Genomic DNA, 18,169 nt, shown 5'->3' on the forward strand with positions numbered 1-18,169 from the left:
CCTGCGCTGCTTTCCAGTACTGACCTACTCTGCAAATCCATGAAACCAGGACAAGAAGAAAACAAAAATGCATTCAAGGAGATGCAGAAACATCCGGAGACCAGACAGTTCTGGATGGTCTCTAGTGTTCTAATCTAGGAATGTCATTAGAATGGGAGAAAATAACAGATTAAAAAGAAAGCCTTGCAGAACATCATCCTGATAAGAGGAACATGGCAGCCCCAGTGATTGAAACATCAGTCACCAGACTGAACAAAAACCATGGAGAAGCCTCATCACTGCTTCTCATTTAACCTCTTCCTTCTCAATTTCTCCACCTTCCCTATAACCACACATAGGCAACAGTTCTGGATAGATTACATTTTCACTGTGCATTTGCTTTGAAATACACTGTACCTGCTAACAGGCTGTTCCCCCCACATCATTGTTCATGTACCCATTGTCAGCCAAGAAGAGCATTACAGTAACAATATCAAGTATTTACCTTGCATCTGTCCAATTGTTAGATCTTTATCCAGCCTGTCAACACCTACAATCAAATAAACAGAGGTACTGGAGATAATACAGTAAGGATGTAAACTGAGCAGAGCTTTATAAGGCATCGTGAAAGAGAAATTTTGGCATTAAAAGAGAGTGAACCAAACATAACCACTAGAACATTTCACGGCTGCACCATCATTATGTGCTGTCTTGATAGTAGAGGCTCTGACCTGATTCCAAATATACGTGGTTAAAGCTGATTGGTTTAGGATAATTCATCATACACAGAACAGTCAGAGTGGAAGAAATGGGTGCAGCAATCTGAGAGGAAGACCTGAGCCAAACGCTGACCTTATTTTCTATAACACAACTGGGACACCACTGAAATGAGCTGCTGCTGAATTTAAGCCAGATACGTACCAGCTAAAAGCAAAAGCTTTGGAGTTGGACAGCTTAGGAAGAGGTTAGATAAGCCCCTGAACCATCCGTCCCAGTACTTCTCTGTTTTCGCCAGCTCAATTCGCCACGTGTATAAGTGCTCCTTCTTTGTCTGCAGGGAGGAAAGAGAGCTCTGCATTAGTGATCAGTGGAACGGCTCCTGTAAAATGAACTCCATATGGAAGCATATGTAAAAAGGCTGGCTCCCTCTGGTGGATTGCACACTCTCAGCAGCCAGTTTTTACTCCTTGTTTCCCATCCAAATCACAACCAAAGTATACAAATAAGGAGTGAGAAAGTCAGTGGGAGCTGCACCTATAAGATTGAAGAACAACTGCATTTTCCAGGGCATTGAATTTTCTGCTTTTTGCTGGCACAAACAGTTTGTGCACTGTCTGAAAAACAAGGGGATATATCAGCTGCAATGATTTCCCTTGAGGAATTTATGTTCTACAATTGATTGTACAACCTCCTGAATGCTGACGGGGCTTTGAAATAAGCCAAAATAGCACGAAGGCTCAGTACTGAGCACCCCTCGTTCACAAAAGCCCCGTTTCAGGTCACGTGCATTCAGAGCACCTAAGAAAACCCAACAACCAAGTGACAACCCATGATGGAATCAGCGAGATGAGGCCAAGAAGGAAAACAAAAGTCCCAGTATAAAGCTTCCACTGGAGTTGCTCTCATTTATATCACTTGGATAACTGTGGATTGGGGAAGTGCCATGCAAACATACACTGAAACACAGCAAGAAATTCCCTACCTCAGTGTCATCTTCCTTCTTCCTTTTGTTGACAGAGACTCCACCTTCATCATCCTCTTCCTCCTCCTCCTCTTCTTCAATAATGCCCTCCACGATGGCTTTAGGACCTTCAGGACTGGCAGCTCCTTCACACCTGTGATAATAAACCCAAAAACTGATTCCCTTTCCAGAACAAAAACATCGCTGACCTAAAAGCTGTCAGCGATTTTCCAACCACTGGATAAGAAAAATTCTCCCCACAAGCTTAGAAGCAGCTGAGGATGAAAGCTGCAGCCAGAACCAGCCATGAGACCTCTGCAGCATGTGCACCCTCACAGAATCACAGAATTACCCGGGTTGGAAGGGACCTCAAGGATCATGTAGTTCCAACCCCCCTGCCTGGCAGGGCCACCAACATCAATGCAAACAGCTACTTAAGAGGCAGCAGTGATCAAACAAGCAACAACAGCTCTTCTCAGCAAAGCACATGGAGACCTTTGTAAAGGTTTCAGATACATTAAGGATTAGAGTAGCACAAGCAGATCAAAATGACCCCCCCCCATCTCACCTTAGACCACTCCTGTAATGCAGAACTGAACCATTTCTAAAAGGAAATGAAAGGCACTGTGCCCAGAAAGCCAACCCAATTTAAGCTAACATTTCTGACATCAGACTATCACTTATGTCCTTAAAGTGGACAGAATAGAAGGCAAAAGGGAAGGCAAAACAAAGAGCACATGAAACTTCCATGTTCAGGAGTATTTATGCTCTGCAGTAAAGGTATTTGTAAAACAGAAGATTAAAAGAACTTGAAATTAAAACAACACAAAACAACCTACTGTTTGACTTGACCGACCATAGAAACTCTGGCAGATTCCAGGTTTCTTATTTGTCCACTTTTTACACTAGAAGAAAAAGGAAGAAAGGCAGAGAGTTACTAAATGAATTGGTGGTTAGCAGGTCTAGGAACAGAAGCAAAACCAGATGATTGTACCCAAACCACCTGTGCTCAGGAGTCATTCAGAATGAGTCACACCACGTGCCAACTTACCTGAATCACCAGCTTCCACTGTAACTATGAATCTAAAAGACACATAGGAGAAATGCTGTGGGATTTTGGAGCAGCTCTTGGATGATCTTTCTCCAACACCAAGCCAACTCCCAGGAAATTAATCCTCTCTTGTCCCATCAAATCAGCCAAGCAATTGCTGACTAAACCACTTGAGTGGTCAGCCATTCCACCAGCATTGCATAGCTGGGGATAGGAGAGCAAAAGGAAGAACCTGACAAACGTCACCAAGTTTGCTTCCTTCAGGATTCAAGCTGAAAAAGCCACGTGATTACATAAGCCCACACGTTACCTCCACTCGATTGCATTCTCAAGTGACTTGAATGTTTTGGGACGACTCCTTAAGAAGTTCTGCATGCTGTTCAGTGCATCCATGGCCGTACCTAGAAAGAAACAGTTTTATGACATCTAATGTAATTATTATCATGTTCGTCTATACAGAATTGGCTACCAGGGAATACCCTCAGGGGAAGTTGGGGTTCAGATTGGATTTAATGCAGTTAAGCAAAATACAGCTTAGCACACCAAAGCCTACAGTCCTACCTACTCCCACATTATTAAGTTCACATGTAAGACATCTAGGCAGTAAGAAAAAGCAGCAATCACTCATCCACCACACATTATATACATAAAAAAATACTTCCCTTGATCCCAAGGAAGTGCTGCAGCCAAATTCTGAGCACAACAGCAACCACAGATCCCACCCAGCAGAACTGAAAGGAGGATTCCCCTCTAGAACAACCATTTCACATCAATGACTTCTGCTAAGAGGATGGAACTGGCATATATTTAAGAACTGGCTGAGCTTTGTTTACTCAGGAGTTTAGGGGATAAGAACAAAAAGGTGAGCATGAAAGAAAGAACCATATCCAAGCGTACAGGCTTACCTTCCACAACATCTATCATGCACAGGCCCAGTAAACTTGGCACCAGGTTTGCGACTGCTGTGTGCACTGCAATGGCACCACCCATGCTGTGCCCAATCAGCATGATAGGGGGAGGAAGGTCTCCATACAGAGCTTCAACCACGTTCCCAACATCTCTGCCAACAGAAGGTGAAAGCACGGTCAGCATCTCTACCTTGACATATGTCTGAAGGAAAAAACACAGATCCAAATCCTCTCTTATCTAACCCACATACCACTGGGACAAGTTTATTGTCTCATCACTGTGTAGCTCCATTTAACCACCAACACAGGAAATCATTTGAGCTGATGCTTTCCTGAACAAGCATGCAATTTTCCTCTTTATAAACAGAAAGGGCTTAATTAATTGACTTTTTTTAATTCCCAAAGAGGATGTTTTAGATTGACATCAGTTGGTAGGAGTTTTAAATAGAAGGTGAGAAAAGCATTGCATTCTTTTGCATGGAAGCGTGGGCTAAAAAAATTCACAGCTCTAAAAGGAGAAATCTTTTGCAAGTAAATAGAGAAAAATAGCCAAGAACTATGGATGGGGGCAAAGATAAACAACAAGCAAAGGTTCAACCTCTCACTGGAGCACAGACAGTACAAGGCAAGAAGAGATTTCCTCTTCTCTTCTACAGGGCACCTGCTTTAAGCTGAAGCTGTCACTGCTGTACTTTAAGGTAGAAGGAACACCTGAGTAAGCTTGCACATAGTAAACCATCAGCCAAAAGAAAGGCTGAGTACTTTGCTCTGTCAAAGAGAACATGACCAGAGGATTTAATCAAAGATTAAAGCCACAATGTAAAGCTCCCATTTAAAGACTAACAAGGAATAAACTTTGAGCTCACTGCTAAGAGGACAGAGAGGTTTAGAAAGAAAAGGCAACTTGTTTCCCTCCATGGTGATGCAAATCTAAAAAATCCCAATTATTTCATACAGCACCTCCAGGACAATGATGTACCGGGATCTGACAAGCTGTAAGCAGCAGCAATAAGGCACACAATGGAAGTCAGACTGCATTTCACACATGGCCTCCCCACAACAAATCCAGTAGATTTGTTCATAGGAAGGTTACAAAGTCCTTCCTGGTTTAATTGTAGTGATAGGAAAGAGACTCTTTGTACTCAATGTAGACATAACAAGAAGCGCTTAGTAGGAGCTGCTTGCTTTTCTGCAGCTTGTGAAGAAGAGGATTTGCATCCCAAAGCAGGTCAGGACAGTCTGCAAAAGCAACCTGATCAAGTGACCCATGCTGGGGGGACATCACCAGTCCAATCATAGAATGATAGAATGGCCTGGGTTGCAAAGGCCCACAGTGCTCATCCAGCTCCAACCCCTGCTGTGTGCAGGGTTAACAACCAGCAGCCCAGGCTGCCCAGAGCCACATCCAGCCTGGCCTTGAATGCCTGCAGGGATGGGGCATCCACAGCCTCCAAGGCAGATACTCTCTGACTGCTCCAAAGCAGAAGAACCACCACCAAACTGGTCATTTCAAGCTAAGATACCCAGATCAGCCCTGCCTGAGGAATGCCTTTTCCCTTCTATTACGATATCTCCAGTGTTAATGAGCACTGCAGGTTTAAAGTGCTCACACTGCAGTGAAGCTGCTGATCTGTAACGTGGCTTTGAAACTAAGGGGAGACCTAAAGAATGAGTCCACTGTGAAATATGACTCAGCTAACAGAGGTATAATTCTAAAGAACCTTTCCAGCTACGTGAAATGAAAGTATCTTCCAGTTCCCTTGAAGGAAGGTTTTGTGTCCTCTAAAGTTTATCGTTCAATCAAGAAAATAGATACGTGGAAAGTGAAGTGCTGAGGGGAGCACATAAGCTTCCTTACTTTGACATCGTCTCCGCAGACAAATCTTCAGGATTCCTAACTTTAGTTTCTCCTGAAAGAACAAAACAAGTTAAATTCCTGTAAGCTGAAAACCTTCAGACCTCTCAGGACGTAGAGCAGCAATGAACAAAGCTTTCTGGAACAGTTAAGAAAGACTCCATTTCAGTTAACATGAATAATTAAGGAACCCAGAATTAACAGAAACTCTTGGTACTTTATCACATTATGGCTTAGGGGAAGGAACAGTCATGAGGAGTGTTTCCATATTAACAATGTGCCTTACAACTGAACAACACGCTTTATTTCTAATGGTAAAGACCTCCTTTAGGTTAGGAAAATATAGAGGAGGGGGTAACTGCCCTTTATAGAGGCCTTTATATAGAGGCCAACATGTAGGAAGGAGCAAGCCCACCATCACCTTGCACAATGGCACAGGGAGCTCAGGGTGCTCATACATGGGGTTACACCACTCACCCCATCCCTGCCACTGAATAAAAGAAAATAAGGATGCTTTCAGGATAATTTCTCACTCATTTTGGGAAGGATTCATTACATCTCCTTTAAAAGGCAAGACAGCAAGCAACGTGCTTATGTGACATTTAAAGTCCTGTATTTACTGCACTTACCATGGCCTCGGAGATCTAAAGCCACAATCCTGCATTGAATCCTGCTGATGATGGCAGACTGCAAGGAAAAAGGACAACGTGATTTGCAAAGTGCCACAGCTCATCTGCAAAAGGATTAGCATCATTAAGCAGCAGCAAAGACCAGCGTGGTGGGACAGAACCTCCACTACCAACAGCTGAACCTGCAGGTTGAGTCCCATACGAGCTACCCCCAATGAACCAGAGCTCCATCCTTCCTATTATTCACATCATCCCTGAGAAGAACATTTATTTTATTATGCTTTAAGATATCTTGTGTTTCCTAGGAAAGCCAACTCAAGCTCTGTAGCAGCAGATCAGATGCTGAAGCAATGCTCCCCTCTCCCAAGCCACACGGGCTCCAAAATTAGCCCCAGCTATATGGAAGCCATGAAGATGAAGCAGCTGCCTTGCTGTGCTTATTCACTTGGATCTCATAGAATGGAATATTACAGCAATGCTGGAATGTACAAAATTGATTAGTCTAAAGATGTTGGAGGGGGACAAGAGAGGAATCTTTTTAAAGCAAGGCAATGATGACTCTTATTTGTTACTGACAGCTCAATTTGCATAAGTTATTTCAGGCATTGCAGTGATTAAGCAGCTTTCTTTATTGGAAGGAAGACTTCTTGTGTTAAAGAATCATTGATTATTGAAATATCAGCCCTGTAGGAGTGGGAGAATTTACTGAGGGACTGTTAATACAACCACCTACATAAGGGGCAGATCTGAAAGGCAACCAGTCCTCCAATCTGGTTGTTCAGCTCTTGACGAGTGCAGTAGTTGTGATTCAAACAGCCACAAGTTCATATTTCAGACCTCAAAAGTCACCTCAAAACCTCCATTTGCAAACTGCTTATGCTCCGAAGCAATGACTTAACTCAGCAGATGAGCTGCCTTCTGCTAAAGATCAAACCATTGTCATCAGAGAGCGAGGGAAGAGGTTCACAACCAACATGACACCACAGAATGGGAAGCTGTCCAGCACCCTGAGCTGTATCCAAACAGAAATATTTTGGGCAAGAGAAGTACAAGCACATCATGCCAGGCCAATAAGGAAAAGAAAGCAGCACCCTGGCTCTGCAGGCTATTCTTCTATTTATAGGTTCTATTTATATTCAGCACCTCCCAGTTTGGGGTTTTCATGTTTGGTTATTCTTTTGGGTGTGAATTTTATATATATATGTATGTGTCTGTGTGTGTATGTATTTAAGTTTGTTTGGTACTTTAAGCATGAAGTTTAATACCCGGTTCATTTTACTTAATTGCTTAGGACGGACATTATCTTCAGAACACCCCCAGGAAATAATGTAATGCCAGCTGCATGAAGGCAGAGCTAATTATTGTGCTCACTTCCCTCCCCAAAAGCACTGTCAGGTTTATGCTTTTCACCCAGGGTAATCTATCTTACCTTCATCAGCTGCCAACAGTAACACCAAAAGCCCAAAAAGCACAGCGTTATAATGGCACTCATTCCACTAAATCCAACAAGTTTGAGAGTTTTTAAGTGTGAAAATGGTTTGCTACTGAAAATAAGAATTCTAGAGAGGGTGGTGGCATCTTGTAGGAAGACATTCAACACAGAGAAGTGTGGCTTCATACTTCTGACTCTGGTTAAAAGCAATGGCCTTCAATCCAACTGTTTAAGGCTCTTGGAAACTATAACCAATAACAATTACTTGACCACCTTGGCAACGGATGATCTATAAGCAGGTAAGGACAGGATTTAGTAAGAAAGATGTTTAAGACAAAGTTCAGCAGTTTCTGAAGACACACATCTGTACGAGCACCTGGGTCAGCTCCTGCTGCTCAGAGATATGATTTAGAAGAGGGTTGCAAGAGTTAGGATACTATGGTTAGGACTTTATGATCTTTGAGGTCTTCTCCAACCTGAGTAACTCTATGATTCTATGATAAATGAACTAAGTTAGGTGTCTAACTAAGAGATTTTTCTTAACCTGCAATGCTGTAAATCTTATTCCTTAGCTCTGGTTTTGCTGTTTTGCTTTGCTTTGTTATACAAAGGAACAGGTTTGGAGATAGAACTTTGGTTCAGTCAGTCCATGTCCTCGCTCCTCTTGATCCGACCTCCATCCACGTTTCAGGGAGCAGCAAATGAGACTCCTTGAACAGAACCTCAACCGTGTAAAATAAGAGCGTTCTGATGAGATCCAAGTGTTGAGAATTGCAAAGCAGCCTTCCAAAATCAATCAATAAATAACCCCCATGGGTAGAATACGGTGAGATTTGCCTGAGTGCTTCATTAAAACATGCAAGTTATGTGGAAGTTTGGGATGCTGCTGCTAATTAGTGGCCTAAATGATACACCTTTGCATACATTTTGCCTGTCTAATATATACTCTTAGATGGCTTGAGTAAGGTGCATGCCAGCAGATCATAAGGTAATGGTTTCTGTATTAATTTTCCCTACTTTTAACACAATTGAATGGTCAGCAGCCCTCCATGCTTAGAGGCCTAAACCTGCATATAGACGTATCTCTATAAATCAACAGTTTACTTACAGTAAATACAGCCCAGGAAAGAGCAGAATGGCCTCCACCATGTAACAGCAGTAGGACAGGTCCCTCCAATCCGCTTTTGTAAATTCGAAAAGTGTATGAACAGTTAAGGACATTCCATGGTTACATTTTAGATCACAGTGTTTTATTTCTATGCTTGAGCTCTCCAGGCTTCATTTCTGCCTCTGTGCGATGGGTTTGTGCAAGGATAACCAGGACTAAACTGAGCTTCTTTGAAATTTCAGAGTTCTTTTCCTACTGTGCAGGATTTCCCCCTCCTCTGTACATACCTACACACCTCATGCCTAATCCCTTTCTTCACAATCTACCAAAAGGAAGCACAAGCTTCTGTTAAAGATCACAGGTAACATAATAAACCCTAAATAACTGAGATTTGCTTGAACTGAAGATGCCCATATACACCACCTAACCAAACAGGTCCATTACCCTCTTGCACTACTTATAAAGCATCAGGGGACTTGATGATCTTCAAGGTCTTTTCCAACCTGGGTAATTCCATAATGCTTCACAAGGAATGCAGACATGATGCACGTCACAAAGCATTCACAGCTGGAACTGAATAGGCAGACTTAATGAGAACATGAAATAATGACTAGGTGAGTAAAACAACAAGAAGAATCCACATTTTAAAGCATCATATGCTACGCAACGGAGAAGGAATTGAAGTGTTAATGGGGTCGAAATAGTCTGGAAATCTGGTTTTCTTAATGGATATACCAAAGTAAGATGTGCACACTTAGACGTTATACAACTACTTAAACTACATGGTTTGTATCACTTAAACACAGATAAAACAATCTTCAGTTTTGCAAAAAGAAGACCTGGAAGTACCTCTTGTGCCACTCCTGTCAGACTTTAAAGGCGAGGCTGGATCAGGCCCTGGGTAACCAAATCTACCTGTGGTGTCCCTGTGCACTGCAGGGGAATTGGACTCAATGGCCTTCAGAGGTCCCTTCCAACTCTAAGGATCCTATGATTCAAATTGAGCACATCAATGAGGATTACAGCCATAGGCTGGATTAGTCCATAACAGGAAGGTTTGTAAAAAGGAGTCAACTTGAACAGAAATATAAAAGCACTACGAACATTTGGAAAAGGAGCAGGAATCTTGGAGAGCAATTACCAAAAACTAGTTGGACATTGCTGGACATCTCTCCCTCGTCCATACAGATGTGGTGCTGCCAGCAGGGAGAAGTTTCCCTGTCTGCATATCAAACTGGGGTACAACAAATAGCAACACACATGCATGTATCTTTGTATGCACATAAAGGAACAGAACCTACAGGTTGACTTGTAGAAGGGTCTTTGGAAATCCATAGGAATTAACTTTCTGTTAGAGTTGAGGCTCATATATTGTACTGCTGACACTGGATCTGAATGTACAGTTTAACAACTTCCACTTAACTGTCTTAATAAAACTTAATACAAATCAATAAACATCAATCCTGATATGTTTTCAGCTACATGACCTAAGAGTTCTTCACCTGCAAAATACCTTATTGAGCAGTTGGAAGTACTTACTGAAATTGTTGATTACTACTGCAAAAGAACCAATCCCATGAACAAGCCTTGCTATGTGTCTTGGAAAGCTTTGATAGCTGATCCATACAAAGAGGGGGGGAAAAAAGGAAGATGAGATGAGAAGAAATACGTGAAAAGCTGAATAGAACCCCATTAAACTCAACAGATACGTGATGCTGCCCCAGTCACTACAAACAGAGAAGTCTTAATCTGAATAAAAGGATATATCCTTGCCAGTTTCATTTTCCACCACCACGTCCTCCATAGATTCAAAGTACTGGCTCCAAAGCACTGGGGTGAAGTCACGCTTTCTTCCAGGGCTGAAAGAAAAAAAATCTCCATAGTTAAGAGGTGTTATAATTAGTCTTTCGTTGCAATTGGCATATATTGAATAGACCAGTGTTACACAATAATTTAGGATCAGAAGCCAGTGATACGCAAGTGAAATTCCCTTCCAAAATAAGGGATTTTGGAGTCGGAGGCAAAATGTCTTCTTTGGTCATGGATCCTATTGAAGAGATCAGAAGAACCAACATGAAGACTAATGGAGGCAGAATGAGAATACTTCATCACAAAGCAATACCAAGGAAGACCAAGCAATGGCAATTAAGACTATACAGACCCACATCAAGGGAAAAGCAGGGAAGGAGCAGAGCAAATATTTAAAGATCCCATCACAGCACAAACTCTCAATATGCAGCAACTACAGACCAGCCCCTCCAAAAGTCAGCAACACTATGACCGTATGAAATGGTCCTGGTTGCCCAAGGAGGCTGTGGATGCCCCATCCCTGCAGGCATTCAAGGACAGGCTGGATGTGGCTCTGGGCAGCCTGGGCTGCTGGTTGGTGACCCTGCACACAGCAGGGGGTTGGAGCTGGATGAGCATCGTGGGCCTCTGCAATCAAAGGCCTTTCTGTGATTCTATGATTCCCTAGTCCTAATGGGAGTAATATGGTGCCGACGTGACTGGGAATGCAGGAAGTCATCCAAAATATGACTCAGTCTGTGAATCATAATTAAAAAAGCAAAGAACGTCCTTCTCAGAAGTCACCTTGACATCACAGCTTTGCAAAGTAAAGTGTCAGCTGTATGCTACAGGATGCTACCAATCTAGCACGGGATACATGAATTAAGCATCTTATTAAAAGCCAAATTAGTATTTGTTGGGAGATGACAACTTTCCTACAAAACCCCTCTAATTATGGAAGAAATATCGTTCCAAGTCAAACCGTCCTAAAAATGCAGGATCTGTAAAACCCATAGAATGATAGAATGGCCTGGGTTGCAAATGACTACAGTGCTCATCCAGCTCCAACCCCCTGCTGTGTGCAGGGTCACCAACCAGCAGCCCAGGCTACCCAGAGCCACATCCAGCCTGGCCTTGAATGCCTGCAGGGATGGGGCATCCACAGCCTCCTTGGGCAACCTGCTCCAGTGCATCACCACCCTCTGCATGAAAACCTTCCTCCTAAGATCCAACCTAAACCTCCCCTGTCTCACTTGAAAACCATTCTCCCTTCTCCTATCACTGCCCACCCTCACCAACAGCCATTCCCCCTCCTGTTTATATGCTCCTTCAAGTACTGGGAGGTCACAATGAGGTCTCCCTGAAGCCTTCTCTTCTCCAAGCTGAGAAAAGCTTGTATTTTAAGTTAAGGACCACAATGACAAGACTGCATATCAGATACTCATAAGACTTCCATGGAAGAACAGGCTTCCAGGCTTCAGTTGACATGTGTTCACAGGTTAATCACAAAATAACCCAAGTTGGAGGGACCCATAAAGATCACCAAGTCCAATACTATATAATTGCTATAATTCATGTTGGATTGTGATCTTAGAGGTCTTTTCCAATCTTAATGATCTATAACAATGTCTATAACCTCTGACTATGAATTGCAATAGTGAGATCTGGGGACCAGGGCTACTACAACAAAACCTGGGTCTCCCAATAACGCATTTCCAACACACCAATCACAATCTTTATCCCTCACACGCAGAGATCCAACCTCTCTTTATAGCAACACTAATTTCTGCCACGCTTTGTCGACAATTACATAACAAAACACAGCAACAAACGATGCCTCAAATTAGCAGCACTAATTTCAGGCTGCACCCAGCATCTTGGGGGTGCAATTCACCTAAATTATTGGGTGAACATAGAAGATGTGTGCTGTGGACATTACGCAACCCAAGACTCTCAAAGGTGTCCAGCTGACAAGCCAATTTCTTCTTTGCTTCCATCAAAAGGTGCAGCTGTGCCATTTCCTTGCACTGCCATTACTAAAGAAAGGCTTTGCAATAAGAGCTTTCCCAATGACTCAGTTGATGCGAAATCTGTTTCCTCAGCTGAGTGAACGGATCCATTTGCTAAGGCTAAAAAAGAGTAGTGCTTAATTTTGGCAATGACATAATCAAGCTAGATTCAAGCCCAGTACACAGGATGAGTAACAGTGCAGCATTTTAACAGCCTTTTTGCATTGAACCTCTTCTGGGGGTGGCAATCAGCACACAATATGGAAATCAAGCATGGGCGTGGGGGTGAAAGAACTTCACAGAATAAAATCTCTTCTATTGAAGGAAGCTTCCCCTGAATTCTTGGCTTCCTAAAGAGAGGGAAATGAACACACAAAGCAGCTTTTTCAGTTTTAGAGAAATAAAACTCCTATTTCCCATGATATTACGAGAATAAGAAACATCAAACAACCACCCCCTGAATATTCCAAATTCACTTCTGTGGGTTTCCAGACTTTGCTATTGTTCTTGTCAGACTTCGATTAAATAAAAGATGTCACACACATATATATGTAAAGTCAGAAAATCTCTTCTACTGCCTCAGTTTAATCTCCTTCCAAAACAATAACTAATGATAAACTTCATAAGCAAAGACTTGGCGTGAAATGCAGTCAACTCAGATGATTGATAACAGCTTCAAGGTTAGATATTAGACAAAGATTCTTCTCCCAGCAGTGATAATACACTGGTACAGATGCCCAGGGAGGTGGGGGAGTCACTGTCCCAAGAGGTGCTCAGGGACCATGGAGCTGTGGCACTGGGGGACGTGGTCAGTGGGCACAGTGGGGGAGGCCTTGAGGATCTTGGAGTTCTTTTCCAACCTTAATGATTCAGTGATTCTAAGGTACCTGATTTCCATGGTTTATCATCTATAGGACCACAAGAATTGGTATGATGAGAGAAAGTAAAGCTCCATCCGTATCATAACGTGGAACCAAGAGTGCTCTGGAAAGGGTTAAGGAGGGAGCAGGGTATGACATGCCTCCAAATTCTCACTGATGGGATCTCCAGAGGCCGCATCCTCAGCACCATGCTGCACTAATGGAGGACAGATCCCATTAGTTTGTCACATAAAATTCCAATCACTTCCAGCCAGATCTACTTCCACAGCACCTGCGACAACAGCGCCGCAAGTTAATTAGGCTTGCAGCTAAAAGCAGTGCTTCTTTTGCTTTTAAGCCCACACTGTCACAGTGTCTTTGCCTGTTCTTTACAATATTAATGACTGCACAAACCCTTGTTACATTTCCCCTGTTTGGACACATGCTTATCCAGCTCAGAGTCTTGCTTTATTCATTTTCCCCTTGCCTGGAAGCCACCCCAGCCCCTATCACGCTCATTTCTGGTTCTTGCTGGAGATGGAGCAAACATCCCACAGCCTGGATAATTTCCCATCTGCTTTTCTATAGCTGGGATGTGCAGTTAATGACAGCAAGTTTCACCACCCTTTAAAGATCCCACACTTCAGTGCAGTCTGACTTCTCTACAGCACATTATTCCTGGTTTAATGTTGGACTGTCCTCAACAATTCCACGTGATGGGCAGATATCATCATCCAACTGGCTATGCTCATTCCAATATAACTCATACATCTGGTAAATAACTCCCTCTCCCTTCATTGTGAAAGGAGAAGGTGTTAGTTGGAATAACATACCTACGGCTGGAACCAATCATTAAGGATATAATTGAAGAGGATTCCAAGAAATACACAACTAAGATTGGAAAACAGGGCCTACAGTGAAAGCCTAATCTGGTTAAATGCAATGTCAGGAGTGATGCATATCAGAGGACTGGAGAAAGAAGGTAAATCATTTCAATTACTCTTTAGCATATTTGTTCCCCATCTCACTGAGATCAGATAATCTGGAAACACTGATATCATTCTCAGGCTTTTTAGGCTGACCTGATACATCTCCTCTTGGAACTAACAGGCCCTCCAGTTACCAGGAGCACCAGTATAGTTGCTGTATGTAGGATCATAAAATCACTAAGGTTGGAAAAGACCTCTGAGATCCCCAACCCACCCCACCATGCCCCACTGACCACATCTTCAGTGCCACATCCCCACTGTTCTTGTATGCTTCCAGTGATGGCTGCATCCCTGGGCAGCCTGTGCCACTGCATCACTGCTCCTTCTGATTTGTCTGGGTAAAACCTGAGCGAGATATAAAAACAAAACAGAGAAAACAAGGGCAGAAACGAGAGACTTGTTATCTCCAGCACTGTCTGTGGAAGCTGAAGGCAAGCGGAAGGTCTATTGCTAAGCTTCTGTAAGGTCTATTGACCACCTCCAGCTAAAATGTTCATGCAGAAGGCAGTCAGGTGCTGACACAAAGACAGTCCCATGAAGGATAACTCACAGGTTGTAAGAGCAAGCCATGAAATCAGAGCCAAACTGGAACCTTGCCACTCCACTTCTTGTCATATTGCTTGATTTGGCATTATTAGCAGCCACTTCAAATTCAGTTTAATAGGAGTTAAAAGCTCCTAGGAAGTTGTGTGTCAGGTATATGACATATCTGGAAACAATACATACCAAAACTCCCACGTTTTTAGCAAGGAAGGGCAACCTGGGAGTTGAGAACTACAGTCATCTTTGATGTAACCACGTGCAGATTGCAATCTAAACAAAGTTCTTGCCTCCAATCCACACCGATGGAAAACATGAGGGACCTCCAATTTACTACTGAACCCTACAGAGGGCAAGAATAAAAGCATTGCTTTCCCACGAGACAGCTGGTGAGTGTGTCTGAAGTACACAAAGCAGCACAGAGCTACGAGAAACTGATTGTGAGTTTGTTGTTTCTTGGAATTAATACCTTCCATCCATTATTTAGAGCTGCTTTTCTAGTGGTGCATCAATGCAAACAAATCCAGAAGCAAGCCCAAGTAAAGAGCAGCTGTGATTTTGCCCCCTTGATGTTGCAGCAGTGTTTGGTCGACCAAATATTTAAGCTGATGGAATTAATTACTGCTTTTTGAAGTATCCAGCAAACCAAAACAGAAACGGATCCATCACAATGAAGTCTGAAAGTCAAAGCCAGCTGCTGCGTGAAGCTGGAGTTACAAAAGAACTTCTGGGCTCTCTCTACAGCTCGTTTCATCCTATTGTGCTGTTTGTTCACTGCATACAGAAAATGGATCTGAAAAGCAAACCATCCCAGAGCAACTGGAGCCCAAATATCTCACCAAATTTCTCACCCATTTCAATTGGGAATAATAATAAATATATACATACTCGTATCAAGCAGGGAGAACTATCTTTAGAGATTCCTTTTCCTTAGAGGTCATTTACAACTACGAAAGCAGTTACAGAACATCACATGCACAGATCATGATGTATAATCCTTGCATTGTTCTTAAAACCTGACCAAAGGAAATCAAATATAATCTATTTAAGAATTGCCACGGCTGACGAGATGTATTTTAAATAAGCTAATTAAATTGGCAAGAATAGCACGTAACGTAGAGGCAAAAAGCCTCCAACAACTCTCAAAGTCAACTCTTTGAAAGGGCAGATAACAACAGGACAAGGGGAAATGGTTTGGAGTTGAAGGCAGAAAGATTTAGGTTGGATATCAGGGGGAAGTTCTTTACTGTGAGAGTGGTGAGGTGCTGGAACACGTGCCCAGAGAGGCTGTGGATGCCCCGTCCATCCCTGGAGGTGTTCAAGGCCAGCTTGGATGGGGCCCTGGGCAGCCTGGGCTGGTATCAATGTGGAGGTTGGTGGTCCTGTGTGTGGTGGAGGGTTGGAGCTTCATGATCCTTGAGGTCCCTTCCAACTCAAATGGAAATCAATGCAACGTGCTGTGAAATCCTACAGAATCCCAGCACACACCTTGTACTACCACAAGAGCCCAACAAAACTACATTGCAGCAGTCATTTGAACCATGCAGCCCTGTGTTCTTGCTTCAGTGTCTATATCAGTGTCCTATGCTAATCAAGGATTCGATATCCTTGCTGCTTCACTGTGCTTATTTGCATTTCCCCGTGCATTGCTTTGCTGATATACTGCCAGAGGTGTGGAGGAGCCTACAGATGCATGAATAGCTGAGATGCATAGAGCAGAGCTGAGCTCAGCCCCATGGGGCATTCCCAGAGGCACAGCACAGCCACTTTTGGCCTCCTGAACTTCCCGAATGAGACTTCCCAGTAAAGAAACACAAGGAAGAGATCAGACTGGAATATGATAAGAAGATACAAGTCTGTTCTCACCTATTTGGATGCAGTAATGGGTGATATCTTATTACAAACAAAACATTCATGGAAACATAGAATGGCCTGGGTTGCAAAGGCCCACAGTGCTCATCCAGTTCCAACCCCCTGTTATGTGCAGGGTCACCAACCAGCAGCCCAGGCTGCCCAGAGCCACATCCAGCCTGGCCTTGAATGCCTGCAGGGATGGGGCATCTGTGCTTTTGGCAAAGACTTCCTTACCAAGCTGATATCTGAAAACAGTGCTTTGAAAAGGAAGCATCCTACCCTTGCAACTTGCCTTTACACCAAGGATGGCCGATGTCTGAGATATCTCAGTGCTGCATTCAGCTGTTTTTTCCTGCTTGCAGTCTCACTGCACCCTCCGCTTTCAGACACCCCATGCAGTAATGATAGCGCGGCCTGCCTGGCTGATGAAAAAGACAGAATTCATATAAAATATAAAGTGTACCCAACATTCCAATGAGAGGAATGGTGCACAAGCAAAGCATTTATCTGCAGAACAACCAGCTTGCCACTGCTGCTGGAGATTGAGTTTAAACACGTTCTAATTAATGGCCCTGCTTCCAAGATAAGAAATTCATCGGTGCCCAGAAACAAAATAGATTTATAAATAAAAGATGATAGCAGAGCAAACAAATCTTTCTCTAATTTTAATTACTTTTGCTCCCCATAAGAGTTCGATTTTTAAGGGATCACTTCAGTAGAGCCTTCTATATTTGCCAGTGGTGGAAGTCACAAACTTGTTCAAGTATAGCTGATCACATCCTCCTTTGGTAGCTAAACCTAATCTTATCACCCAGAGGGTGATAACCAGCAGCTGGTTTGCAAAGATCCATAGAGGGGATCTCTGAATGGCTTGGAGCCCTTTGGAAATGGAATGGTTTCTTGACAGGGATGGAAGTTGGATGTGGGAGATGGCGAGGTTGGGCTGATGGCACGGGAAGGCTCCAGAGAGCATCACTGGTGTTTAAGGGTGAGGAACAACCCACCACGTCCAAAGCTGCCCCAAATGAGACTTGGAGCCTGAACAATATTCAGGATGGAGTCATGTATAACCCACCCTCAGGGTGTCTCTATGAGAATAAGTGAGACAGGGGAGGTTTAGGCTGGATCTTAGGAGGAAGATTTTCACGCAGAGGGTGGTGACGCACTGGAACAGGTTGCCCAAGGAGGCTGTGGATGCCCCATCCCTGCAGGCATTCAAGGCCAGGCTGGATGTGGCTTTGGGCAGCCTGGGCTGCTGGTTGGTGACCATGCACACAGCAGGGGGTTGGAACTACATGATCATCGTGGTCCTTTTCAGCCCAGGCCATTCCATGGTGATTCTATGAAAACAATCTGAGAAGAGTCATTAAAAACAAAGAAAACATCTACTGAGATGTGTGTTTGTGGATGGTAGCTTCATTCCTACATGAAATAATCCTTCCAGTCCACAGGTGTGTGAAAGCATCCAATGAAATCCCATTTCCAG

The 18,169-nt window shown here is 43.3% G+C and overlaps 1 protein-coding gene across 2 annotated transcripts in view; it reads right to left on the minus strand.

The window, feature by feature from the left end:
* The window catches only part of PPME1 (protein phosphatase methylesterase 1), a 28,037-nt gene that overhangs the window by 5,365 nt on the left and 4,503 nt on the right, over positions 1-18,169 (minus strand). The window contains exons 1-11 of one of the 2 annotated variants that reach the window (XM_085536626.1): positions 16,976-17,096; positions 10,408-10,502; positions 8,644-8,735; positions 6,104-6,161; positions 5,478-5,529; positions 3,617-3,771; positions 3,022-3,112; positions 2,500-2,565; positions 1,682-1,814; positions 901-1,030; positions 485-529 (exon numbers count right to left, since the gene is read on the minus strand). In XM_085536626.1, coding sequence (XP_085392752.1) covers positions 485-529; positions 901-1,030; positions 1,682-1,814; positions 2,500-2,565; positions 3,022-3,112; positions 3,617-3,771; positions 5,478-5,529; positions 6,104-6,161; positions 8,644-8,735; positions 10,408-10,447 — 862 coding nt within the window. In that variant the 5' untranslated portion in view covers positions 10,448-10,502; positions 16,976-17,096. Of the gene's footprint in view, positions 1-484; positions 530-900; positions 1,031-1,681; positions 1,815-2,499; positions 2,566-3,021; positions 3,113-3,616; positions 3,772-5,477; positions 5,530-6,103; positions 6,162-8,643; positions 8,736-10,407; positions 10,503-16,975; positions 17,097-18,169 lie in introns of those variants that run through there. The other variant, XM_085536625.1, reaches the window with a different exon arrangement.

Source organism: Coturnix japonica, chromosome 1 (assembly GCF_054131305.1).
Source record: "Coturnix japonica strain WE chromosome 1, WE-NBRP24, whole genome shotgun sequence".
NCBI lineage: Eukaryota > Metazoa > Chordata > Aves > Galliformes > Phasianidae > Coturnix > Coturnix japonica.